This window comes from Penicillium cataractarum (assembly GCF_028827025.1).
Source record: "Penicillium cataractarum strain IBT 29864 chromosome Unknown utg000005l, whole genome shotgun sequence".
Classification (NCBI taxonomy): Eukaryota; Fungi; Ascomycota; class Eurotiomycetes; order Eurotiales; family Aspergillaceae; genus Penicillium; species Penicillium cataractarum.
In genome coordinates this window covers 3,488,355-3,513,715 of record NW_026622741.1, presented here as the reverse complement: position 1 = coordinate 3,513,715, position 25,361 = coordinate 3,488,355, and the positions used below count along the sequence as shown (strand labels likewise).

The 25,361-nt window shown below is 50.9% G+C and overlaps 9 protein-coding genes across 9 annotated transcripts; 6 read left to right on the top strand and 3 right to left on the bottom strand.

Moving 5' to 3' along the window:
* Window positions 1-793: 793 nt before the first annotated feature.
* N7496_006958 (mismatch repair ATPase MLH1) lies at window positions 794-3,269 on the bottom strand (the record flags this gene model as incomplete). The annotated part of the gene is made up of 4 exons (XM_056699887.1): window positions 794-2,527; window positions 2,585-2,851; window positions 2,887-3,096; window positions 3,168-3,269. 4 exons carry the CDS (start codon window positions 3,267-3,269, stop codon window positions 794-796), a joined length of 2,313 nt encoding a protein of 770 aa, XP_056555300.1.
* A 262-nt stretch (window positions 3,270-3,531) lies between these two features.
* N7496_006957 (uncharacterized protein) lies at window positions 3,532-5,612 on the top strand (the record flags this gene model as incomplete). Its single annotated transcript, XM_056699886.1, has 3 exons — window positions 3,532-4,135; window positions 4,197-4,448; window positions 4,504-5,612. The coding sequence occupies 3 exons, from the start codon at window positions 3,532-3,534 to the stop codon at window positions 5,610-5,612; spliced, it is 1,965 nt and encodes a 654-aa protein (XP_056555299.1).
* Window positions 5,613-6,058: 446 nt separating this feature from the next.
* Window positions 6,059-9,071, top strand: N7496_006956 (proteasome regulatory particle base subunit RPN1; the record flags this gene model as incomplete). Its single annotated transcript, XM_056699885.1, has 5 exons — window positions 6,059-6,203; window positions 6,308-6,372; window positions 6,441-6,605; window positions 6,674-8,986; window positions 9,045-9,071. The coding sequence occupies 5 exons, from the start codon at window positions 6,059-6,061 to the stop codon at window positions 9,069-9,071; spliced, it is 2,715 nt and encodes a 904-aa protein (XP_056555298.1).
* Window positions 9,072-9,589: 518 nt separating this feature from the next.
* N7496_006955 (protein kinase RIO2) lies at window positions 9,590-11,004 on the top strand (the record flags this gene model as incomplete). Its single annotated transcript, XM_056699884.1, has 3 exons — window positions 9,590-9,652; window positions 9,742-9,886; window positions 9,959-11,004. The coding sequence occupies 3 exons, from the start codon at window positions 9,590-9,592 to the stop codon at window positions 11,002-11,004; spliced, it is 1,254 nt and encodes a 417-aa protein (XP_056555297.1).
* Window positions 11,005-11,810: 806 nt separating this feature from the next.
* N7496_006954 (mitochondrial 54S ribosomal protein uL23m) lies at window positions 11,811-12,683 on the top strand (the record flags this gene model as incomplete). The annotated part of the gene is made up of 3 exons (XM_056699883.1): window positions 11,811-11,890; window positions 12,030-12,317; window positions 12,431-12,683. 3 exons carry the CDS (start codon window positions 11,811-11,813, stop codon window positions 12,681-12,683), a joined length of 621 nt encoding a protein of 206 aa, XP_056555296.1.
* A 447-nt stretch (window positions 12,684-13,130) lies between these two features.
* On the bottom strand, window positions 13,131-16,057 carry N7496_006953 (putative LON domain serine protease; the record flags this gene model as incomplete). Its single annotated transcript, XM_056699882.1, has 4 exons — window positions 13,131-13,218; window positions 13,276-15,131; window positions 15,188-15,519; window positions 15,592-16,057. 4 exons carry the CDS (start codon window positions 16,055-16,057, stop codon window positions 13,131-13,133), a joined length of 2,742 nt encoding a protein of 913 aa, XP_056555295.1.
* Window positions 16,058-16,802: 745 nt separating this feature from the next.
* Window positions 16,803-17,902, top strand: N7496_006952 (porphobilinogen deaminase; the record flags this gene model as incomplete). The annotated part of the gene is made up of 2 exons (XM_056699881.1): window positions 16,803-17,070; window positions 17,151-17,902. The coding sequence occupies 2 exons, from the start codon at window positions 16,803-16,805 to the stop codon at window positions 17,900-17,902; spliced, it is 1,020 nt and encodes a 339-aa protein (XP_056555294.1).
* A 263-nt stretch (window positions 17,903-18,165) lies between these two features.
* Window positions 18,166-19,344, bottom strand: N7496_006951 (IGBP1/TAP42 family protein; the record flags this gene model as incomplete). The annotated part of the gene is made up of 3 exons (XM_056699880.1): window positions 18,166-18,741; window positions 18,798-19,074; window positions 19,133-19,344. The coding sequence occupies 3 exons, from the start codon at window positions 19,342-19,344 to the stop codon at window positions 18,166-18,168; spliced, it is 1,065 nt and encodes a 354-aa protein (XP_056555293.1).
* Window positions 19,345-19,938: 594 nt separating this feature from the next.
* On the top strand, window positions 19,939-25,102 carry N7496_006950 (uncharacterized protein; the record flags this gene model as incomplete). Its single annotated transcript, XM_056699879.1, has 11 exons — window positions 19,939-20,072; window positions 20,125-20,330; window positions 20,383-20,486; window positions 20,538-20,803; window positions 20,858-20,965; window positions 21,024-23,199; window positions 23,259-23,659; window positions 23,713-24,238; window positions 24,294-24,479; window positions 24,541-24,693; window positions 24,752-25,102. The coding sequence occupies 11 exons, from the start codon at window positions 19,939-19,941 to the stop codon at window positions 25,100-25,102; spliced, it is 4,611 nt and encodes a 1,536-aa protein (XP_056555292.1).
* Between the last annotated feature and the right edge of the window lie 259 nt (window positions 25,103-25,361).

Sequence of the window (25,361 nt, the reverse complement as noted above, 5' to 3'; positions counted from 1 at the left end):
TCTTTGTTCGTTTACCTTTGGTGATTCTCACTGTCACCTTTGCGCATGGCCGATTTTCATTATACCTTTTTCCTTTCGATTCTTCCACGGCCATGCAGGATCTTTGATCCCTTTCGATTATGTTTGAACGATTTGACACACGACTTTGTGAACGAGGGATGACTTGTTGATTGATTTGTATTTGAGTTTGGCGCTGGGCGTTGCGAGGATTTTACCAGAAGAAACGATGGATCCAACCACATGGATTGACGATGCAACGCTACTCTTTACTTTGACACTTTCCCACCATACTTTCCGTTTCGACTTTGCAACCACGGCAGGGCAATTTTCATTTCTACAGTACCATGTCGCTGGGCTACCCGCTCCTTGTTACCTCTTCATTTCTTCCGAGGATTTTCCGATTCATCGTTTTCTACACCATCAGGCTGCGGATCATGGAGCTTTATGTTCCTTATTCTACATCATCCTCTCCGAGGTTAAGAATATCGGGTGATCATCCATATTGACACGGGTTTTGCGGGCAGTTTTTCGTGGTTCATGGATCCTATGTGCCAAAGCGACACCGCATTTTCTTTTCACTTCTCATTTTGTTATACCTTTAGGCTGTACTGGACCAGGGACATGTGTTACAGAGTATGGGCAAGGACGGGCGTGGTCAATCACCAGGACTACGGGATCTACAGTATCTTATTTTGAATGCTATCCAGGGGTCTGGAGTTTTACTTTGTCTCTTCGACTAGTATCTTATATTCGTAACTGGTAATTCTGGTGCGTGTCGGGTTGTTTGGGATGCTCAACATCGCTCAAATACTCTGTAAAGACCCTTTAGATCGGCGACCTCGACTACCCCCTTGAGCATACGGGACGTAGCTACCAATCGCGAGCGAATCGCCGGGAAGACAGCGTACTCTAACATTCTCATCATCTGCGCACGGCGCGCCTGGATCATTGGGTCCTCGTTCCCTTCCATTGCACCCTCTGCACTGGTTTGGGCCCGTTCTTGCCCGACCTCCGTGATGGGATTTGCTGAAAGATCCCTTGACGGCGGTGACGGGAGAACTGGGAGTTGCTCCGGTGTATAAAAAGCAGCCAGCTCACGCAAGAACGTGCGGAAGCACTCCTCCTCACCCGTCCAGTCCACATACGGACCAAGACGAAGTAGGAAGCGCGGTAGCTTCGCCAGCGATGGAACATACCCCTTCAACAAAAGCGGGAGGGTAAGCAACTCCCCGTCTTCACTGACCTTCATTGAAAAGTACTCGTCGAGCATCTCCCGTCGCTCGACCAGGGTCCGAGAGATCAACTCCGCAGCATTGGCCAGAATACTGGCAGCTTCCGGGTTATTCCCATCGGCTTGTTCCTCTTTCTCGGCATCGACTGCGATTTGCAATAGATCGACCAGCTTTGGCGGTGGATCTAGCTTGATCACACCGAAATTTCCAAAATCTGTTAGTCCGACTTGGTAGAAGAATTCGTTGCATGCGAGCCCATAGTCTACCAGGTAGAGTTTCACGCCGGATTGAATGGCTACGAGACGGCGTCGCTCGTCCACCAGACCGACGTATGTGTGCGATGCGAACATCTCGGTTAATGTGTTGTGCATTGTGGCGCGAACGGCACTGCGGAGATTTTTGACGGATGTTAGGGCGATGCGGAGTGGCTGACGATCTGTGATTTCGTACTGTAGTCCGTCGTCTTGAATGGGAGGTGGTAGAATGCCGGGCTCGGTAGATGTACCCTGACCAGAAGGTGAGGGGATAGGAGCTGGAGTGAGCATAGAGGTGATTTTGCGGATTTTGGAGTCCGTTCGAACCAGATTGTTTTCGTATGGACGTTTCGTTGGTGCGGGTGTCTTGGGAGTAGCTGCTGCTTTCCCATCCGCGGCGTCATCTTTGGATGATGGTTGAAGTGTTTCAATGGTCTGTACACCCGGCAGAAGACTTTGAGTGAGGAAGGTTCGACTCGAGTCGACTTGAGCTAGTTTGGACCTGATCTCGTCGCAGACCATCTCGATGATCTCATCTTCGTTCAAAAAGTTGACCTCCCTCTTTGTCGGGTGGACATTGACATCGACGCGGTTGGGCTCGATCTCCAGGTCGAGATACAGGAAAGGATGGCCGCCTTTGGGCAAGTAGGCAGAGTATGTCTGTTCCACGGCTCGTTTGATAGCGGTCGATTCAACGGCACGGTGGTTGATGAAGAGTAGGATGGTAGTTTTCTTGACATGGTAGTTGGCATTTGTCGCAAGTCCCGAGGCACGAAAACCAAGCTTATCATCAGAGACCTTGAACTCGACTAGCTCGTTGGCAACCGCGCTGCCATGAATTTGGCGAATCCGGTCAATCGTACTGGCAGCCGACGGGGTCGAAACGCTAACGCCTGAATCACCATGCTTGCGGCATGAGAAAGCGACTCCGGCACAATGTACCGCATACCTGCCTACCACGTCGAGGATCTTGGCATACTCTTCACTTGCTGATCGAAAGGCGCGACGGCGAGTGGGCACATTGTAGAACAAATCCTCCACCTAGTATATTTGTTAGGACCAGTTATTTCTCTCCTAGTTAGTACGGCCAATACTCACGGTTATCTGTGTTCCTCCTCGTCCGGCGGTAGCCTTCGGCGCAGCAGGTTGGCCTGGTTTGGCCGGGACCAGCTTGCCATCACCATAGTGCGCTCGCCAGGCACAGCTGGATCCTGCGGTCTTCGTTGTAACTGTCAAGTGGGCAATATGACTGATACTTGCCAACGCTTCGCCGCGGAAACCGTATGTCCCGATAGAAGAAAGGTCCTCGAATTCTTTCAGTTTGGACGTTGTAAATCGCTCACAGAGAATGGGAAGATCATCACGCTAGACATTGTCAGCATCTATATTCTCTCTCTTACATCCAGCATATCATGTCCTGGCCAACCTACATCAATGCCATGTCCATTGTCCGTAATTTGTAGTAGCTTCAGCCCACCATCCTTGACGAGAACTTCGATCGATGTGGATCCCGCATCCACAGCGTTTTCGATCAGCTCCTTGAGTGCGTGCATAGGCGCGACGATGATTTCACCAGCGGCAATTTTATTGACCACGTCGGGGTCTAGGGCCTTTATAGCTCCGTTAGCTCAACAATGATTCGAATGAAGTGATGGCAGCGTAATCAGCCGCTTTCTCGCACCTTGATCCGCTTCGGTTTAGGAGGTCCAGAAACATCATTCTCCTCCACCGGACGCTTTGTGCCCCTCTGCTCGGGTGTATCGACATCCATCTCGCCCTCCATGTTGAGCTAAACAGTGCGTCGCGTGTTGGCGTCGAGGCGTGGAGAGGAAACGCGAACGGCGACGAAGCGATAAGCCGATAAGCCGATAAGCCGATAAGCGCTGCTGATATCATTGTTGGTGGATCCCTTCACTTCATTAGACCTCCCCAAATCTCTCGGCCAGCTCAACCTGGAAGTAATCCTGAGCATTGAATCGGGAATTCTTTGCTTTCAATGCCATATTCAGGGGCACGTGGTATTACGCCGTCTGCGTGTACATACTATGGCGCCTACAAAGATGCCTTTACGGGCTGATGAAGAGCAGGGCAAGAAGGATGATGATCACCGAATGTCCGACCCAACGCGATTCCGTCCCCTTCAAAAGTCGAGAATTCCTCGTCCCCGACGTCTTATAGCAGTGCTGGTTACACTTTTTCTTCTTTATGAGTTTTTCAAGCACATGCCCACAGACTTAGCACCCGCGGCCGAACGATACAATCCGAAGATCGCGGCGCTTAAACACCAGAACCCCACACCTCTAGAATCGGTACAGTCGCCCACGCCGCCAAAGGTCCATATATCACCAGAGATAAACATAGACCACAAGGAACAAGCGGAACGGGCTTACGATGGAAAGATCCATTTCTACGAACTGGCCCAATCGCTCCCTCGCAAACCACGGCCTGCGACGTTGGCTAGCGAGGTAGTATTATTTGCCGCAGCCAGTCTTCATAGTGTGTCAGATATGCTGCCACTAGCCTGCAGGATGGCTTCCAAGCGGTTGACTCACGTACATTTTGTCTTGATGGGGAAGGAGGAGGTGTCGATTGATGGCATTAAACAGGTGAACGGGATTCGCGACCCCGAATGCCCAATAACCTGGCATGGTACGCTATTCATCACTCAACAAGAATCCTTTATATCCTAGATACTGATACCTTTAAACAGACAGCCGACCAGACCGTGCACCCGACTCTACGCATGCCCGTCTAGAAATGTCGGTGGCAGGAGGGTTTGAGATCCTCCAAGCGTTCATCGCCCCGGAAGTTATCATCACGCAAAGTCGAGACTGGGAAGAATCTTTTTTCTGGAATGGTCTTCAAACACATAAGAAGGCGTCGGACACTCCTCATATTGCACTTCCTGCCCCTTCGATCAATCTCATGTGGATGGCGCATATTGAGAGCACCGCTCTTCGAGGCAAGTCTCTTGTTATCACGACTACAATCTTTTCGCAATACTGACTCTCTACAAGCCTGGAACGATGTCCATGTCGATATGTTAGTCCATGCTTCTGAATCATCAAGCTCCCTAATTCGACTAATACGGTCATTGGATGCTGCCGATTATCTGGGTACTGAGCCCAGCTTGACTATCGAGCTACCTCCCTGGACCGACACTGATTTGCTAGAAAGCTTGCAAAATCTGGATGGGTTGTCTCAATTGAAAGGACGCATCACCCTGCGGCGACGCATCCAACCCCACGACATGGACCCGGTCGAGTCTTCCCTTCGCACTGTGGAAAGCTTTTACCCTCTAAACCCGAGAGTGTCACACTTACTCATGTTGTCTCCCCAGACGGAGCTGGCCCCGTCATTCTATCATTATCTTAAATATAGCATACTGTTTTACAAGCAGTCTGCTCGTGCACAACAAGGGGCATCGAGACTCTTAGGCATTTCACTAGAACTGCCATCTGTGAAGCCAACTTCCGAGAGCGAGTCATTCACTCCACCAGTGCAGCGGTCTTCTGATTCGACTCGAGATCCCAAGCAAGAAAACATTCCATCTTTCCTCTGGCAGATGCCTAACAGCAATGCGGCACTCTACTTCGGAGACAAATGGGCCGAGTTGCACTCGTTTGTTTCTAGTCGTTTGGCTATCCCAGAGGCAACTGCCGGTATTGCCTCGCGAGACAAGCTCATCTCCACTAAATATCCCGCCTTTATGGAATATCTACTGGAGATGATAAGAGCCAAAGGATACTATATGATTTATCCCTCATTTCCCGGACGTACGGCCTCACCTCTGGCCACAGTACATACGGACTTGTATCATCCTCCAGAGGAGTTCGCGCATGGAGCAGACCCCAAACAGCCCAACGGTATTGGAGGACTGTCGGCAGAAAATCCGCTTGACCGTGCGCATACCATCATGCCTCTGCTCGACACGTTCGAACTCGGGCAGTCTCTCCTTGAGTCGGTTCCTTTGCTGTCCTATGATGCAGAGCGGTTAACAGAAGAAATGTTTCTGAAGCAGACCATGGACTATGCCAAAGAATTCAGGACTCGATATGGAACTTGTTCTCACGGTGAAGACTTTGGCGATGACCCTTCTGCACATCTGTTCTGTCTCAATGTATGATCTGTTGATATTTGGAGGATCTGTCTATCCTACAAGTTAGCGTTATCGTATAGAAGCAGGACTTTTTACAGTAAATTTGAATGTTATTGAAATTCTGAGTTGAAGGCCAACCTGAAATTCCATATGCCTATGACATTTATATCCGTAGAATTCAAATCTCATTTGTTCAAGACGATGTTGGGATCTCGGTCAGCTCGAGGCGGAGACTGGATCGAGACAAAACAATGACGAGGGCTTGGCAGAATTACATAATCCGGAAGCTGCACCACGCAGCCCGAGCTCTCTGCGCTTCCATCAACCAGCTTACAATCCACCGCACCACCCGCCATCTGCAGGACTCTATCCCTTTCTCTCATTGAGTCACTGCATACATCGCTGCTTTAAACCCGAGCCTTCGTTGCATTCCTCTAATTCCACACCGACCTGGTCGCCTGATACCGTCAGAGATGGCGAACGAGGGCGAACGGCCAACCTCCGCCGACAAGGGCAAGGGCAAAGCTGAAGATGTTCGCGAGTTGAACGGCAAGAAGCCCCAGAAGGACGAGAAGGCCCCTGCTGAAGACAAGAAGAAGGATGGAGAGCTCCCAGAAGGTAGGTCCTGACAAGCACGTTGTACCACCGGGTTTCCGAGCAGAGAGCATGTGGCCTCGGTTGCAATCCCTTGCTATTCGGAACAAATGCTAATTGTTCTCAAGATGAGCTCAGTGAAGAAGACCAACAACTCAAAGATGAGCTGGAGATGCTTGTTGAGCGGTTAAAGGTACGATGGTTCCCATGCCCCAGCGGGACGCTCGCGATGACGTTTGTGCTAACAACCGCTCGTGATAGGAGCCGGATACCTCCCTTTACGGACCTGCTTTGGACGCCATCAAGAACTTCATCAAGACCTCAACATCCTCCATGACCGCCGTTCCCAAGCCTCTCAAATTCCTTCGACCGCATTATGATGAGCTTGCAGAGCTGTACGAGAAGTGGGCAGCGGGTTCCGTCAAGGTATATTCAAGCAGTTTCGATCACATTCACGGACAGAAAATGCTAACGGGTTCACTTGATTCTTCTAGGACTCGCTCGCCGATATGTTGTCTGTACTTGGTATGACTTACGGTGATGAGGAGAAGCTAGAGACACTCAAGTACCGCCTGTTGGCCAAATCCGAGGACCTTGGCTCATGGGGCCACGAATATATTCGCCACTTGGCGTTGGAGATTGGGCAAGAATATCAGAACCGATTGAACGCCGAGAAGGAAACACAGGATCTGCTGGACCTTGCGCTTTCGCTAGTCCCCTACTTCCTGAGCCACAACGCCGAGGCCGATGCCGTTGATCTGCTGAGCGAAATGGAGATGATCGAGGAGATTCCGCGATTCGTGGACGAGAACACATATTCCCGTGTCTGCTTGTACATGGTCAGCATGGTCAATCTTCTCACCTATCCCGAGGACCAGCAGTTCCTCCGCACTGCCCACGAGATCTATGTTCGCTACAACAAACTCTCCCAAGCCATCGTGCTCGCTATCCGACTGAACGACATCGACCTCATCAAGAGTGACATCAACGCTACTGATGACAAGGCTCTTAAGAAGCAGATGGCATTCCTGGTTTCACGGCAGCAGATCTGGCTTGATTTGCCTATCGAGGATGAGGATGACGAGGCTCTCAACGACTGCCTGAACAACACCTCTATTCCGAAGCACTTCAAGTCCCTCGGGAAGGAGCTCAACATCTTGGACCCGAAAATGCCCGAAGACATTTACAAGACACATCTTGAAAACAGTCGCGGTGCCGGTCTCACAAACCTCGATTCGGCACGACACAACCTGGCTAGTGCCTTCGTCAATTCGTTCGTCAACGCCGGTTTCGGCAACGATAAGATGATGCTCGTTGAGGGAGAGAAGGGCCCATGGGTGTGGAAGACCAAGGATGACGGTATGCTCTCGACGACTGCGTCCTTGGGTATGCTGCTGCACCGAGACGTTGAGGACGGACTCGATAAGATTGATAAGTTCACATATGCTCAGGAGGATCAGGTTAAAGCCGGTGCTCTGCTTGCAATTGGTATCTTGAACTCCGGTGTTCGTCTCGACTCTGACCCTGCCCTTGCCCTCCTGAGCGATCCCGACAACCTGGACGCTAAGAACGTACCAATGCGGGTCGCTTCCATCATGGGTCTTGGTCTAGCTTATGCCGGCTCCAACAAGGAAGAGCTCCTGGAGATCCTTCTACCAATTGTGGAAGACGCCTCGCTGGACATGCAGCTTTCTGCCATGGCAGCAGTTTCTCTGGGTCTTATCTTCGTTGGATCATCAAACCACCAGGTCAGCGAGGCCATTGCTACGACCCTGATGGATGAGGAGCGTCAGAAGCAGCTCAAGGACAAGTGGACTCGTTTTATGGCACTGGGTCTGGCACTGCTGTACTTTGGTCGTCAGGAGGAAGTCGATGTTATTCTAGACATCCTGAAGGCTGTTGACCACCCCATGGCCAAGCCCACTTCCGTTCTTGCCTCAGTTTGCGCCTGGGCCGGCACCGGCACCGTCCTCAAGCTCCAGGAACTTCTGCACATTTGCAATGACATCATTGAAGAGAAGGAGGAGAACAAGGGCGACGAGCTCGTTCAGTCGTACGCTGTTTTGGGTCTCTCCCTCATTGCCATGGGTGAGGATGTTGGCCAAGATATGATTCTCCGCCAGTTCGGCCACCTCATGCACTACGGCTCCAGCAACATTCGTCGGGCCGTCCCTCTCGCTATGGGTCTTATCAGTCCTAGCAACCCCCAGATGAAGGTTTACGATACTTTGTCTCGGTACAGCCACGACAATGACAATGATGTTGCTATTAACGCCATCTTCGCCATGGGTCTCTGCGGCGCTGGTACCAACAATGCCCGCCTGGCTCAGCTTCTGAGGCAATTGGCAAGCTACTACCACCGAGACCAGAACTCTCTGTTCATGGTGCGCATCGCCCAGGGTCTCCTCCACATGGGTAAGGGTACCATGACCCTCAACCCCTTCCACACCGAACGCCAGGTTCTATCACGGGTATCGGCCGCCGGTTTGCTCACTGTTCTGGTGTCCTTGATTGACGCTAAGCAATTCATCCTCGCCGAGCACCACTACCTTCTCTACTTCCTCATCACCGCTATGTTCCCTCGATTCCTCGTCACCCTGGACGAAGACCTGCAACCCGTCACTGTCAACGTCCGAGTGGGTCAGGCCGTTGATGTTGTTGGCCAAGCTGGTCGTCCCAAGACTATCACTGGCTGGCAGACCCAGAGCACGCCAGTTCTCCTTTCATACGGTGAGAGAGCTGAGCTGGAGGACGAGCAGTACCTTCCTCTCAGCAGCACGCTGGAGGGCTTGGTCATTCTGCGCAAGGTAAGTTGATGTCCTTTTCATTATATTTTGTGGCCATCGCACTAATGAGATATCTCAGAACCCCGACTGGGAAGTCCCCGAATAAACTAAATGAGATGTTTCCCGATCTATCTTCATCACCCGCCACCAGCGGGACCAGTATAGTAGTCGGGTTATTGTCGGATCTAATGTATTCAGAACGACTGAGGAATAGCATGGAATTTTACCCCTCTTGCATTTGATTTTATCGGTATATCGGCCGGTTGGGACAGGCTGCGTCCTTTAGGAATTCTTGTGTAGACTAGTCTTTCGATCGTTGGGGACTTGTGCCTTTATTATTCTGGCTTAAAGATGTACGTTACATTATAAGCCGATAGTTGTTAATTTCCATGTAATGTCGCTAAATAAATCTCCTTCATCTCATCTCCTTTGGACTGATGGAATGAGGTTCGACCAGGGTCCTCATGAAGATATCTAGAATCCGTCCCAGATAGGAAATAGGGCTTAGGGCTATGAGCTTATCACTTTTTTCCATCTCCGCATCTTTCTTGCATGTTCAAGCCCGACGCATTTTCCTTGACAGTCCCAATCCAGAGTTTAACACTGATTTGAGGCCATTCGAAGATGAAGCTCGACGCCAAGGCTCTTCGTTATCTCACCTCGGAGGACTTCAGAGTGCTTCAAGGGGTACTTATCAACCCCTCCACCCCGCCATGGGCTCCCGCCAACGGGTCTACGATGATAGTCCAGTCAGCTAACCAGAATCTCTCTACTAGGTGGAAGCTGGAAGTCGTAACCATGAAGTCGTTCCCACCCCTCTCATTTCTCAGCTATCGGGGCTTCGTGGAGGCAGTGGCGTGCATCGGTCTATCTCGAACCTGGCCAAGACGAACCTGATCGCAAAGGTCAAGAATGCGAAGTGTACGCCATTATCTTACCACATCGCATTGATTTCATGCATCAGAAACTAATTTTCCCCTACTCAATCTGCAGACGATGGGTATCGACTCACTTACGGCGGTCTCGACTACTTGGCACTGAACGCGCACCAGAAACAAAAAGTTGTCTACTCGGTCGGCAACCAGATTGGCGTGGGCAAGGAATCAGATATCGTCGTGGTCGCACACAGCAGCGGATCTCAGCGCATCCTTAAGATTCACCGTCTGGGCCGTATTTCCTTCCGAACCGTCAAGACCAACCGCGATTACCTCCGACACCGAAACACAGGATCCTGGATGTACATGTCTCGACTGGCAGCCATGAAGGAATTCGCATTCATGAAGGCGCTCCGGGAAAACGGATTCAATGTCCCCGAGCCCATCGCTCAGAACCGACACACCATTGTCATGGAGCTGATCGATGCTTTCCCACTCCGTCAGATTTCCAAGGTTCCCCATCCCGAAGCACTATACTCGGAGTTGATGGATATTATTCTGGAACTGGCACGATTCGGCCTTATTCACGGTGACTTCAACGAGTTCAACATCTTGATCAAGGAGATTGTGGACCCTACCGGCAAGGGAAAGGGAAAGGCTTCCGCAGATGCGGACGCTGAAGATTCTGATGAGAACGTCCGGCTGGAACCGGTGATCATCGATTTCCCACAGATGGTTTCCATCGATCATGTCAATGCCGAGATGTACTTTGATCGAGATGTCAATTGTATCAAGCGATACTTCCAAAGAAAGTTCCATTTCGTCAGTGACGTACCTGGTCCATTCTTTGCCGATGCCAAGAAGAACTTCCTGAAGAACCCTGGCAAGAGACTGGACGTTGAGGTCGAGGCATCTGGATTCTCGAGGAAGATGGCTCGCGAGCTGGAGACTTATATGAAGGAGGTCGGTGCAGATGGTGATGCCGGCGCTGCTCGTGATGACCTCGATGAGGATGAGGATGATGAAGAGGAGAGCTCAGAAGAGGAGGAGGAAGAAGAAGAAGAAGAAGAAGAGGATGAACAACCTGGACAGAGCAGCACAGAAGTGGATGAGAGCTCTGAACGGCTAGAGAAGCTTCAGGTCTCCGAGTCATCAGCGCCCTGAGCGCGATCCGAGCTTGTGCTCTAATGATCATGAATGATGATGACCACATTCAACGTTGCCTATCCACGCGGCGCCGCGGCTGTCATTGACGTTCGCATTGATGTTCTTCTCCGACTCTATGTCCGAGTCTAAGTTCGAGCTCCCTCCCAAATCCCTCCTTGCCATATGGCTCGCTTCGCAGCGTCGCCATCTTGTCTGTCTCAGGAGGGCCTCGATCGGCTCTCCAGCTCCTCGCATATTAGCGAGCACGCCTTTTTCGAAAGTGCCATAGTAAGAGGCCGTCCGCTGGAGTCCATGGGCAGCTTGCTAGCCTGTCCACGAATCGTGCTGCGCAGCCTGACTGGTTTTGCCAGCCGTCTCTTTGGCGGACCCCGTCACGAAATGAATCTTCTCGTCCCGAAATTGAATACATATCGATTCGAGCAACCCACTGTTCTCTAGTTACCGTAAAAGTGCCTATTCGGAGTGTGGGCGAAGATTAATCGTACGTTGTAGTAGTAGTTCATTTCTTGAACAAGAGATGGAAGAAAAGGCCTACCGAGACACGCTTCAACCTCCTCGGCCCATTTCTAAACATCTTTCCGAATGTCTTTGAATTTCCTTTCTAGAAGGCCTAAGGAATATCCCGCGATTTATCTTTCTAAGCATGACTGACGGAGATGATCTTGAAACTCTGCTGTATAGAATCTCTTGGCAAGAAAGGGTACGGTCGGCGGGGCGGCCATTCGCGCAATTTGGACACCCGCAAAAGATACTCCTCCAGTGCTCCGACACCGTTTAACCATCCACATCCTCACATCCTCACAATGGTGCGCAGAGCAGTCGCAATTCCCAAGGCAGCGAAGAACGCCTTCGTGCCGCCTGCCCAACGGAAACAGGTCTTCCTGTACGTTCAACCCCATCCCGACACTCCCCCAAAAGCCGCGCATCAAATTTCAGATCTCCGAGGGCCTCAAGCGAGCATCGTCAATTTTACGACTCCGCCCTTCATACTTAGCCAATGCTAACACTACTGTAACCTGCAGGCCTGAATTCGTCATCGCCCTCGTCCGAACACCCTTCCTCTCTCCCCGCTATGCCCAATTCCGCGTCCCCCTCAACTTCAACAAGCTCGATCTCCGCGACTACCTCCAGAACCTGTACGGCGTGGGCGTAGTCAGCGTCCGCAGCTACATCGAGCAGCAGCCCATCACCCGTATGACGCGGGATGGACGCAACGTTGGTGCATGGCGGCGGCCGCAGGCACAGAAGCGGATGACCGTGGAACTGCGCGAGCCCTTCGTCTACCCCGAGGAGCCCAAGGATCTCAGCCCGTACGTTTTCCCCCATTATCCCTACTTTTTCGGTGTTGTGCATGATCGGTGATCAACTTGCACACGCGGCCTTCAGTATCGAGTTCATTGCTAATGTGTTGTATTTCAAACAGATGGGAGAAGAGCTCTTGGGACGCCAGCGAAAAGTGGCAGAAGAAGATGCAAAAGCAGATGCAGGATAAACCTCACAAGGCCGAGGAGCCTGATACTGATGTGCGCAAGGCCTTCGAGGAGCAGGCGAAGGAGATTAAGAAGAATCCCGCGGAGTGGCGGTCATCGTCAAAGGTGTTGGGTTGGGACTTTGCGCATAAGGAGTTCACTAGGACAGGGAAGAGTTCCGCTGCTCCGAAGTGGATGGCGAAATAGTCATTGGGGCCTTGACTTTGGGTGTTTGGCTCTTTTCTATTGAAAATGGGTTGTTTCTGTATTTTTTCCATACTCTCTCATGGGGCACATCTTGTATTATATCATCTTGAGGTCGCATTCTATAGGTCTCAATATCTGAGTCCGTCTTTTTTTTTCTTCTGCGAGGCAATTGCTATTGTAGTTCAAATTATGCAAACAATAGTAGTTATGTTGTCATATTGTTGTATATCTAAACAGAGAATTGAATTGATGGATATTGACATGACAAAACCTGACGACCTAATAGCATCGCCACAAAGATTAATTACAGTCAACGGTGGCCACAAGGGTCAACCACGCTATGCAAAAAAGACCGGAGGCGGGAGGGGCTGGAAGAACGGCGACAAAAAAAACGACGCGATATCTGCGACGCACGGTACAGTGAACTTTGTGTCAAGACCGAGGGGTCTACAAGCGACTCTCAACAAAGTTCATCTGGTGCTGGCCAGGCCAGTGCGCATCAGGCCAGATGTGGCGAAGAGCTTCCCAGATGTGTCTGCGAGGAAATGTTAGACTTGGTTTGAATCAGAGGAAAGGCACGGATATAACTTACTGGACATAAATAATCTCCAGGCCCTCGCTCACCTCCCGAGGGACATCCTTGACATCCTTCCGGTTAGGGTAGGGCAGCAACACAGTCTTCACGCCTGCACGCAGAGCACCGATGAGCTTCTCCTTGATACCACCAACAGGCATCACACGACCCCGCAGTGAGATCTCGCCAGTCATGGCAATCTGCGGAGGCACAGCCTTGTTGGTGAACAAAGAGATGAGCGCAACGGTGTGAGCAATACCGGCCGAAGGACCATCCTTGGGGATGGCACCAGACGGGCAGTGGACGTGCAGGCTACGGCTCTTCATGATATCCTCGTTGGGGTCGTGAGTAAGGCCCAACTCGAACGAATGGGCCTTCACCCAGGTGAGAGCCACCTCGACGGACTCCTTGAGGACATCACCGAGCTTGCCGGTGAGCTGGACGCGTCCGTTACCAGGCATGTCAGCCACTTCAATGAAGAGGATGCTGCCCTGGCCACCGCTAGAGTAGGCAACGAGGCCGGTGACCACACCAGGACGGCCGTGCTTCTCGGCAATCTCCTCCTCGAAGCGCTCGATGCCTAAAATTTCCTCCAGATCCTCCAAGGTTACGGTCGGGTTATACTCCTCCAGGCGATCAGTGTCGCCGGCATCGGCGAACTGAACAGCCTTGTAACGGCAGATCGAGCCAAGCTCACGCTCCAGGTTACGCACACCCGATTCACGAGTGTACGATGTGATGGTCTTGTCAATGACCTCATCGGACAGGTTGATCTGACTATCGGCCAACCCGTTGGCGCGGACCTGCTTGGGAATCAGGTGGCGCTTAGCGATGTGCCGCTTCTCGACAGTAGTGTACCCCGAGAGTGAGATGGTCTCCATACGGTCGAGCAGAGGTGCCGGAATGGTATCCAAGGAGTTGGCAGTGGCGAGGAAGAGAACCTTGCTCAAATCGATGGGAATATTGATGTAATGATCGGTAAAGGTGTGGTTCTGTTCCGGGTCCAAGACCTCCAGCATGGCTGCAGAAGGATCGCCCTGGAAGTTGGCACCACCAATCTTGTCGATCTCGTCGAGCAAGAACACCGGATTGGCGACACCAACCTTCTTCAGGCCATTGACAATGAGACCGGGCATGGCGGCGACATAAGTCCGCCGGTGACCGCGAATCTCTGCTTCGTCACGAACACCACCAAGAGAAATCCGGTGGAACTTGCGGCCAAGTGACGCAGCAACAGACCTAGCCAAGCTAGTCTTGCCAGTTCCAGGGGGACCGACGAGGAGCAGAATGGGAGACTTGTCCGTCGTACGCTTAGACTTCAAGATCTCCAGGCGAGCTTCAAGCGCAACCCGATCAGCCTCCGAGATCAAAGGAACATCGTTCTCTAGGTCTCCGTGGGAGGCCGCATCCAGATCCTTCGTGAGGCCAGTGATCTGCCGCTCCACATCCTGGTTGGTGTTCTGCTTCAACCGAAGCACAGCCAGGTACTCCAACAGTCTCTTCTTAATCCGCTCCAAGCCGTAGTGATCTTCATCGAGCTGCTTACGAGCCCTTTGAAGTGTATCAGGGCCGAGCTGGTCTTCAGTGACCTTGGCCCATGGGATCTCAGCCAGGTTCTCCAAGTATGTCCGACAAACACCATATTCGGCGTTGGCCGGGTTCATCTTGCGCAGACGCTTAAGTTCTTTGTCCGCAACCTTCTGAGCTTCTGGGCTGAGCTGTGCATCCTTGAGCTTTTGAGCCAACTCATCAATCTCATTCGGTTCCTTCTCTTCATTATCGTTACCACGGCCGCCAGCCGGTCCAGGCGGCGTGAGACCTGACAATCCCTGCATCGCACGTCTTGCCAAAATCTCGCGCTCTCGTGGATCGATCTGGCTAATATCAACATTCGAGTTAGGGGGAAGGAGGTTGTGGTAATAGATGTCACCTTCACGCTGCTCTTAATATGCTGAGCTTGGCGAGTCAGTATCTCCACCACGCGCTCCAATCGCAACTTCACATCAAATGAGGCCAATATCCGCAACTTCTCTTCGAAGCTTGCATCGGATACGTCGGCCATAAAGTCGGCGAGCTTTCCTGCCTGGCCTAATTCCGACTTGGAGATATAAAGTTCAAACTTCCGTGCCACGAGTGGCGACAAGCGAGTGGAGGCGGCAGAGAGTAGTGAGGATAGACGCAGGAGGGTAAGAAGCTCACGAGAGAGCTGTCGCAATTGTTGGAACAATTCAGCGGCCTCGGGATCGCCGTGAATAGATGAAGCTGGCGGATGATGAAGGGTCAGTAATCTGCTTGTTGACTCATCGACGTGTACAGCTCAAGAGGGGAACTTACTGCTCTCGTCATGGAGATACACCTCCGCCTCGAAGAATGGACGATCCTTCAAGACCTTCTTAATGGTGAATCGCTGGGAGCCTTGGACGAGCAGGTATGGCTCGGCATAAGCCCGGCGCTGAACCCCGATCACCTTACCAACCGTACCATAACGGAAGAGGTCGTCCTTGCGTGCCTGGCCAGCGTCGATTGAATCGTAATCCTCCTTTCTATCATCCTCCGACTCCTCACCCTCTAGGAGTTGTTGTCCATCGCGACTGAGGAATGGCGAGCTCAAGGGAATACATCCGAAGGTGATCGAATTGCCGTCACGCTTTGAAGGCCGGTCCACCAGAGACGACAACAGGTTGGTGAGATCGGGACGATTAGAGACCGGGATGCGTAGGGTGACACCGGGAAGTAGAACGGAGCCCTTGGCCAGAGGCACCAGAGGAAGCTTAGTGGCTCTACCGCTGTTGGATCCCATCTTGAATAGCCCTCAGGAATCAAACGGTGGCGAAATACAGCGATAGGGCCTCGCAAGCGGATGTAGAGGAGAGCGGTGTGTGAGTGTGTGTGTGAGTGAGAGAGTGGTAGGCGAGTTGAATTATCACAGAGTAGTGATCAGGGGGGAGGTGGGAGAAGAATGGGATGGGGAAGGGAAGAAGAGGAGATGGCCGAGGAAGGTGGTTCCAGAACCTACTGCAAGCCGAGTTAATTGGCTTTGGGGGAGAAGTCCGGGGGAGGGAAGGCGATAAGAGCGAGTCGCATGTCTCGCAGTCTCCACGTCCCGAAGCCGAGGTTCCAGTAAGTACGTCAGACGTGCGGATCCACTGGGGAAAGGGTACAGTATTGTAGGTGACTGTGCATAGTATTGTACGGTAAATGGATAGTAGATTGCAGTAACGCTATCTCTATCTCTATAGATGAGGCATAAACGTATATCCCCTCCCCCCCCCCCTCACCCCGCATCTCACAGAATCATGTTGGCATGTTGGTCCGTCTGGCGTGATTCTCAGCGGCTGCGGCCGTGTCCCGTGATCGGTCCCTCTACGGAATTATACCCTCCTTCCGCCCCTCCGTCTCGCCTTCGCGTTTTCCTCGGCCAAAACTCCTCGGCTTGCTTTCCCTTTCACGAGTCTTTGTTCTCCTCATTGGCACAAGTGACGTGATTCGTCAGATCATTACTTCTTCATATCCCTCCATTAACCCTCCTCCTGCTCCATTCCAAGATGGCTGCCCCCACCCCCGCCACCAAGACTTCCTTCACCATTGGCACGCGCAAATCCAAGCTTGCACTCGAGCAGACAGAGCTGGTAGCCGCCGCTCTCAAGAAGACACACCCCGACTATGAGTTCAACATCTTCTCCAAGGAGACTGCGGGCGATCTCAACACGAAAATTGCGCTGCGTGATTTTACGACCAAGAATTTGTGGACTGAGGAGCTTGAGGAATTGATGATCGATGGACAGGTCGACTTTATTGTCCACTCTCTCAAAGGTGAGGGGATTCCTACTTTTATCAAATCGTTCTGACTGGTCTGGTTCAATGCGCTCATACTTTTTTCCCAATTTCATTAGATGTCCCCACCGTCCTCCCCGCCACCTGCACACTGGGCCCGATGATGCCCCGCGAAGACAGCAGAGATGTTCTCGTCGTGAAGCAAGGGCTGTCATACAAGAGCTTGGCGGAAATTCCCGCTGGCTCCATCGTTGGAACCTCCTCCATCCGCCGAACCGCCCAATTGGCCCGTAAATACCCTCACCTCAAGGTTCTCGATGTTCGCGGCAATATCGGTACCCGTCTGGCCAAGCTGGATGCGGAAGACAGCCCTTACACCTGTATCATCCTCGCAGCTGCTGGTCTGTTGCGCCTAGATCTAGGAGATCGTATCACACAGTACCTAGACTCGAAGAGCAGTGGAATGCTTTATGCCGTTGGACAAGGTGCCTTGGGTATCGAAATCCGGAAGGAGGATACCTTCATGCAGGAGATGTTGAGCAAGATTGGCCACTCGGAAACCACCTACGCCTGTCTCGCCGAGCGCAGTCTGTTGCGAACCCTTGAGGGTGGCTGCAGTGCGCCACTGGGTGTCGAGACTGAGTGGGTGCAAACTGCGGATGGATCCAAGAAGCTGCGGATGCGCTCCGTTGTTGTTAGTGTCGACGGTCAGCAATGCGCCCAGGTCGAAGTTGATGGCGATGTTGATTCCACCGAAAGTGCAGAAGCTTTCGGTGTCACCGTGGCCAAGGCTTTGGTGGAAGACGGTGCGGGCGCGATTTTGGAGGAGATCCAGCGCAACAAGGTGGTCAAGGAGAATGTCTCCAGCTAAACAAAAATATTCTGATAGACTCAACCCATGTATAGCATATGGTCGATACCCTGCTTAAAATGAATAAATTAACGAATTTTATGATTCGGCGTACGGTTACTTGAATTTTGTGGTATACTTGGAAACAGGCCCGTGAGAATAATTTATGAATCATGTATTGGAGAGGTTTACTCTACTCCGACAATACCATCTATACCATGACATCCATCCATGAATGAGAAAACCCACATCGGAACCTCATAATTCGCAGCAGATATACATTTTTAACCGCGATTCAAGGTATTGCCCGACCCCTTAGGGTTCGCCTCCACGTATTCATCCCACGCACGGGCTTTCATGGTTTCTTGATCCGCCTTGTCCATATCATCCTCGTCAACCTCCGGTTTCATGCCCGACTGCTCGCCACCCTGGAGTACATTTCCCCTGCGGTGCTCTTCGTCCAGATACTCCTCAATCGTCATGGTTGGAAGATTATGACCAGACCGGAACACACCTTGCTGCAGCTGCGTGCGACGATCCAGCAATGTGAAGGGCTGCATCGGCTTGCCTTTGCTGTTCAAGAGCGGTCCACCTCTTCCCCGGCCCAAGAGTTGTGACAGGGACGGGTCCAAGCGGTCTGAGAAGTTTGCGCCTCCCAGGCTACTTCGTTGTCTCGGGTCATCGGGGGTCGGTTGTGAGGGTGCGGGGGCATTGCGCATGGCAGATAGCATTGATAGTTCTTGGATCAACAGGTCTAGGGCTTGGAAGCTCTGGTGTATATAGAGCTGCAGCTCTGCTAAGTAAAGTCGTCGAGTATCGTCATCGTCGCTTTGGAGTCGAGCTTCGTTGCGAGCAAGGTACTTCACATCGTGTCAGTCTGTAAGCCAGCTATGATTCAGGAATATATTTAACGGACCTCCAGTTTTTGCTTAAGCTCCTTCTCCTCCCTAAAGCGCCTCACTTTGACATCTCGCCGAGCTGCGGCATCGTTTAAGGGTGCGAGTGTGAAGGTTGATGGGCTGGCCATGTATTGTTCCAACAGCTTCTTGTCCCCCGCAGATAGTAACTCGTATTCGTCAAGCCGTGTAATAAATCTTTCGTATTGTTCCAGGGCGCTCCGAAGGGTAGCTTCGCGATCAGCAGTAGGACCTCGTTGTGTGAGTTCGGCAAGATGGTACTCCAACGTCATGTACCTAACAGGGGAGGATTAGCCCATTGACAGGCAAGTTGACAGATTTCCGAGAATCTCACTGAATATCTCCCGTTGATACATCGTCTAGCGACTCATTCGAACTGAATAGCGACAAAATGCTGACTTGTCGCTGGCATTCGTGAAACTTGGCGATCGCCGCATTGACTGCGTCCCGGTAGCTCTCGGTGTTGGTATCTCCCCTTGATTCTAGCGCTGTCTTCGCATCCTTTGCAGATGCGAATAGCGACCGGAGACTTTGGGATTCCTCCATGACGGTTGATGAAGCTTGACGAAGGAGAATGAAATAATCTCGGCGTGGCTCTTGTGTCCCCGCGATTCTGGCGGGAGTTTTGGCGAGGCGATAAGGCGCGATAAGTGGGGAGCTCTCTCTTATCGCTAGAAAAGTAAATGATCTCTAAGTGAGCTGGAATGGTGTATTCAACTACAAGACTCGGATAGTTGATCTCTAGTTCAATTGAGAGGAATGGTTTTCTCATTAGGCTCTCATCTAGGTTGACTCATTAGTCACTCAGCCAGCTTTCTTTAAAAGGTATATACCAGCAAACCCACAAGCAGTTACACATCCTCTTTTATATATTTCTAGTTCTTTCTCTCTCTCTCCCTCACATCTATCCAAGCGATACTTCCTTACCTAAATACGACCTGGAGACGACACAAAGATCTACTCTTTACAAAAATCTCAACTCAGATACCCTCAATTCAGATATCCTCTACCTCTTCATATACTTTCTACTCAAATACCCTTTACTCAAATACTGCCTACCCTCAAATACTCCTTCTCAGATACTCCCTCTGAAACAATTATCCTGACCACACGTTTCGCTAAATGCTACAGAAATCAACCATGTCGCCTCTTCAGGTTGATGAAGAGCCACCGGCCAGCTCCTCAGATGAGTCTGATGGCGAGACTGAGAGAAAACTTGCCCAGATGAGACGCTCTCATCGACAACGACTTCAAGAGGCCCATTTTCAATCCCTGTAAGTTTTCAACAGAAGGTAATTATTACACTTACGTCTAACTAGTTAGCAGACTCGCGCAACACGCAAATCGAGACCACGGCACGACCAAGAATCCCCACAGACTTGGGGGCTCAGACAATTCACGTGAGCATCTTAACATTGCCCAGTTACTCAAACGACAAGAGATTGGTCGCGGGGATCTTAATCCTCGTGAGTACCAAATCGAGCTATTCGAGCGAGCAAAGGCCGAGAACACGATCGCGGTTCTAGACACAGGTTTGGATATCCGTCTTTTTGATGGGATACAGGAAATTAACCATTTTTCTAGGATCGGGAAAAACCCTGATTGCAGTTCTTTTGCTCAAGCATATCTTACAGCAAGAGCTGAGAGACCGCGCTGATGGCAAGACTCCTCGGATTGCCTTTTTCCTGGTATGATGATTGAGAGCTTCTGTATAATGGCCAACCGCTGACAAGAAATAGGCTCATAGTGTGACTCTTGTATTTCAGCAGTCGGCTGTGCTACAAAATAACCTGGATCAGAATGTGGCTCACATTTTCGGTGCGATGGGCCCAGACCTTTGGGACCAAAAGGTCTGGAATGAATACTTTGCCAAAAACATGGTAATCGTTTGCACAGGGGAGATCCTCAACCAATGCCTGCTCAATGGCTTCATCAAGATGAGTCAGATCAACATCTTGGTCTTCGATGAAGCCCACCACGCGAAGAAAGATCACCCTTATGCACGGTGAGCTCTCCAAGTATCATATTGGACTCCGATTGAATATCTGACAATCAATAGCATTATCCGCGAGTCCTATCTCAAAGCACCCATGTCCAAACGCCCCAGAATTTTTGGGATGACGGCCTCCCCTGTCGATGGAAAGACCAAAATGGCTGAAGCAGCAGCGTAATACTATTTCTCATTAGTGAAAGATTGAATCACACTAACTAACCAATGTTTGTAGTCAGCTCGAAGTCCTCCTTGGGAGCCGGATTGCCACCACCGGAAATATGGAGGCACTTCGCCAGATCGTGAACCGACCCTATCAGGAAACGTGGACCTATTCGAAGCTCAACCCACCTTTTGCAACGAAAATGTACACTCAACTACAAGAGAGTTTTGGAAAGGAGAAATCACTTGAGCCTGTCTTCAGGTTTGCTTGGGCTATTAGCTCAGAGCTGGGTGAATGGTGTGCGGATCAAGTGTGGATCCAAGCTCTGAGAGAGGACGTGATACCTCGTCTTGAGAGCAGCACTGGGAAACATCCCGAGCTAGATCCTTGTGAGACTGATCAGATCCGGAAAGATCTCATGAGTGCTAGAGAGGCTTGCGAGATGGTGAAGAATCACGAGTTTCGGAATCCGCTCGACGAAGGCCAGCTGAGCTCAAAAGTCCGACTTCTTATCGCGAGATTATCAATGCACTTTGATTCATCGGATGACAAGAAGTGTATCGTCTTTACCGAGCGACGGAATACAGCCAAGGTCTTGCTGCGCCTTTGCGAGGTAATGAAGATTCGAAATCTTCGCCCCGGAATCCTGGTCGGCGTTCGCAAGTCTGATATCACGGGGAATGTTACATTTCGTCGCCAGTTTGAGGTTAGAGGCCAGTTTCACGATGGAACGGTCAACTGTCTGTTTGCAACAGCGGTTGCAGAAGAAGGACTCGATATCCCTGATTGTAATTTCGTCGTGAGATTCGATCTCTACGACACGCTCATCCAGTACATTCAGAGCCGCGGACGTGCACGGCACGCCGAATCGACATATGTAACCATGGTCGAAGATCAGAATGAGACCCAGAAAAGGAAGGTGCAAGAAGTGCGTGAAGCAGAAGTTCTCATGAGATCCTTCTGCGAGGCACTCCCCAAGGATCGGCTGCTTTGTGGAAATGACTATGATATCGACCTGAAAGCAGTGCTAGCAAGAAAAAAGGGACTGAGAACTTACAAAATTGAATCCACAGGAGCAACGCTGACATATGGGCATGCAATTGACGTTCTGGCCCGCTATGCAGCATCACTGCAGTATCAGGAGGAAGACGTTAATCATAATCAGAATCAAATTCAAGCTGACATAGGCACTTATGTGAGTTACTTGATGCACTCCGAGGGAGAGAAATTTAGCTGCGAGGTCACGCTTCCCGACAATTCTCCTATCAGGGGCGTGCTAGGCACCTCGGAATCAAGTAAAGCCCTGGCTAAAGGGTCGGCGGCATTTGACACTTGCCTGGTGCTCCGGAAGAGCAATCTGCTAGATGGCCATTTCAGGCCGATCTTCCATCGACGCTTACCTGCTATGCGAAATGCTAAGCTGGCAATTGCGTCGAAGAAGCAGGAAAAATATGACCGGCGCTGTAAGCCTTCCCACTGGAGCCATCAGATTGGGACCATTCCAACAGAGCTCTATGCCACGTTAATCCGGTTCAACCCTCTAAAGCCGCTGGCCCGTGAGCATGCTCCCCTGATACTACTTACCCGTACAAAGCTCCCAAGCTTCCCTCGTTTCCCTATTTTCCTGGATGATGACATAGAGACCACGGTTCAAACACTGTGCGTGGAGAGCCCCCTTACCGTCAGCTCTCAAGAGCTGGGTTACTTTACAGACTTCACAGTCTCCGTCTTCTGTGACGTATTCCACAAGGTCTTTGAATCGAAACCAGAGGCATTCCCGTATTGGCTGGCCCCAGCGCACTTAAACGCAGATATTGGAAATCCCACCGAGTTGCCAAATGAAATCATTGACTGGGAAGTCTTGAGCTTCGGTCACGAGCACCGTGAGTGGAAGTGGTCGGAAAACATGGACCCTGAATCCCTTCTCAATCGGTTCATGTATGACCCCTGGAGTGGAAAGTTTCGCTATTTCCCACTCAGGATTGACCCTAATCTGCGACCATCGGACGCTCCGCCTTCCTACGCCCCGCGCCGTCGAGACATCAACATGAAGAACATCATGAATTATTCCTCGAGCTTGGGCAGAAAGTCACGGGACCTTTTCTTGCAACGTTGCAACTGGAACCAGCCGGTCGTGCAAGCAGAGATGGTTTGTCTTCGCAGAAATTTCTTGGATAGAGCAAATGAGTCCGAGAGATCAGAGAAAGCCTTGTGTGTTCTATGCCCTGAAGCGGTGATGCTCTCTGCGGTAGGTTCTGCATCCGTTCCCAAGAAAACATGTACAAGTCATTCTGACCTTTACTCTAGATTCCTTTGCCAACGGTGTCATCATGCTTGGCCTTTCCTGCTATCATTAGCAGACTGGAGTCATATCTGATTGTGCTGGAAGGATGCGAGCATATAGGCCTTGATATCAAGCTTGATTATGCCCTGGAAGCATTTACCAAAGACTCTGACAACACCGAGGAGCATCGTGAGGAACAGACACACGTGCAACGAGGCATGGGCAAGAACTATGAGCGTCTGGAGTTCTTGGGCGATAGCTTTCTTAAGATGGCTACATCAATTGCTCTGTACTGCAAGAGACCGGATGACAATGAGTACGACTATCATGTTTACCGAATGTGTCTCATCTGCAACAAGAACCTATTCGAAGCCGCAGTTGACATCAAGCTTTATGAGTACATCCGGAGTCGTGGATTTTCTCGGTATGTTTTGGCCTATTATCTTTCCTCGGAGTGGTTACTGACATGGATCATAGTCATACATGGTTCCCTCCAGGCCTCCGTCTCCTTCAAGGTCGTAACTTTGCAAGGAATTTCCTGGCCGAAAGTAGTCATGATCTTGCAAAGAAGACGATTGCCGATGTCTGTGAGGCTCTGATTGCGGCTGCACTCCTTTCCGGGGGCACGAATCATCGCTTCGATATGGCCGTTAAGGCTGTGACGCGCTTTGTCAAAAATGACACGGCCACAGTGAGCCATACTGCAACATCTTGGGCTGACTACTACCAGTCTTACACAAAGCCCAAATGGCAAGACAATGTGCCGAACGGGTACGAGTTGGACCTTGCGCAGCAAATATCCAAGAAGCTTGGCTACCAGTTCAATTATCCCGCATTGCTTCGGTCTGCATTCACACATTCATCTCTCCCACGTCGAATGGCCATTGTGCCGTGCTATCAGCGTCTGGAGTTTCTAGGTGATGCGCTTCTTGACATGGTGTGTGTCGAGCGCCTGTTCCATCGGTTTCCCGACAAGGACCCCCAGTGGCTCACGGAGCACAAAGTGAGTGACCAACAAGTTTCCGAAGAAAATGACAGTTTCTGATATAGGATTCAAGATGGCGATCGTGTCAAACAAGTTCTTGGGTGCTCTCGTGGTGCATCTTGGACTCCATCGACATCTCCAATATGCCGACGGCCCCATCCAGGGACAAATCACTCGCTATGCGGAAGAAATGCAGATCGCAGAGGCTCAAAGCGACGGTGCGATGGACTACTGGCTACATACCACGGATTCTCCCAAGGCAAGTGTGCTCTGCCATATACATCATGATTTTTACGAAGCTGATGCTAACGCAAATATAGTGCCTTCCCGATATGCTCGAAGCATACATCGCGGCTATCTTCGTGGACTCAGAGTTTGACTACACTGTGGTCGAGAAGTTCTTCGACACACACATCCAGCCATACTTTGTGGACATTTCTTTGTATGACACATTCGCTAACAGGCAGCCGACAGTAAGACATTTTCCCTTCTCAAAGAGTTATCATTGGACGAAGACTGACCGGACTGCAGACTTTCCTGTTTCACCAGCTATCGACTGTCTACGAATGCAAAGATGTCTGTCTCAAAGTTGGCCAGCTCCCTGATTCAGACTCCGAACAGCCGGAGATGCTCGCTGCTGTGATAGTACATGGGCAATGCATTGGAGATGCAGTTAGAACTTCAAGTCGGTATGCCAAGATCAGAGCCAGTGAGAAAGCCATAGAGGCTATCAAGATGCTACTACCCGTCGACTTCCGCCTCAAATATCGCTGTAACTGTCAATCGACAGATACCAATTCAGAGAAGGAGACCAAGATGAAGGAACAGAGCCTTCTCGATCTACAGTCTGATCAGAAAGAGAGCAGGACGAGGGTACCTTGATTAGCGCAACATTGCTTGTATGATTTTCAAGACTGCAGACATTAGTTAATCCAATCAAACGTGTATGATTATAAGTTATGAGGACCTAGTAGAGTATACAGGAGTTCCAGGTATAGTGGAACGGCTCAGGAACCCGGGGGCCGTCACATGGTTGGGCGTGACACGCCTAACCTGATTTGGAAAGGTGCATCCCCTGAAGTACAACGAACAAACACCGCGGATCTGTTATCTCCATCGACCGACACTTTTCTCTTCTTGC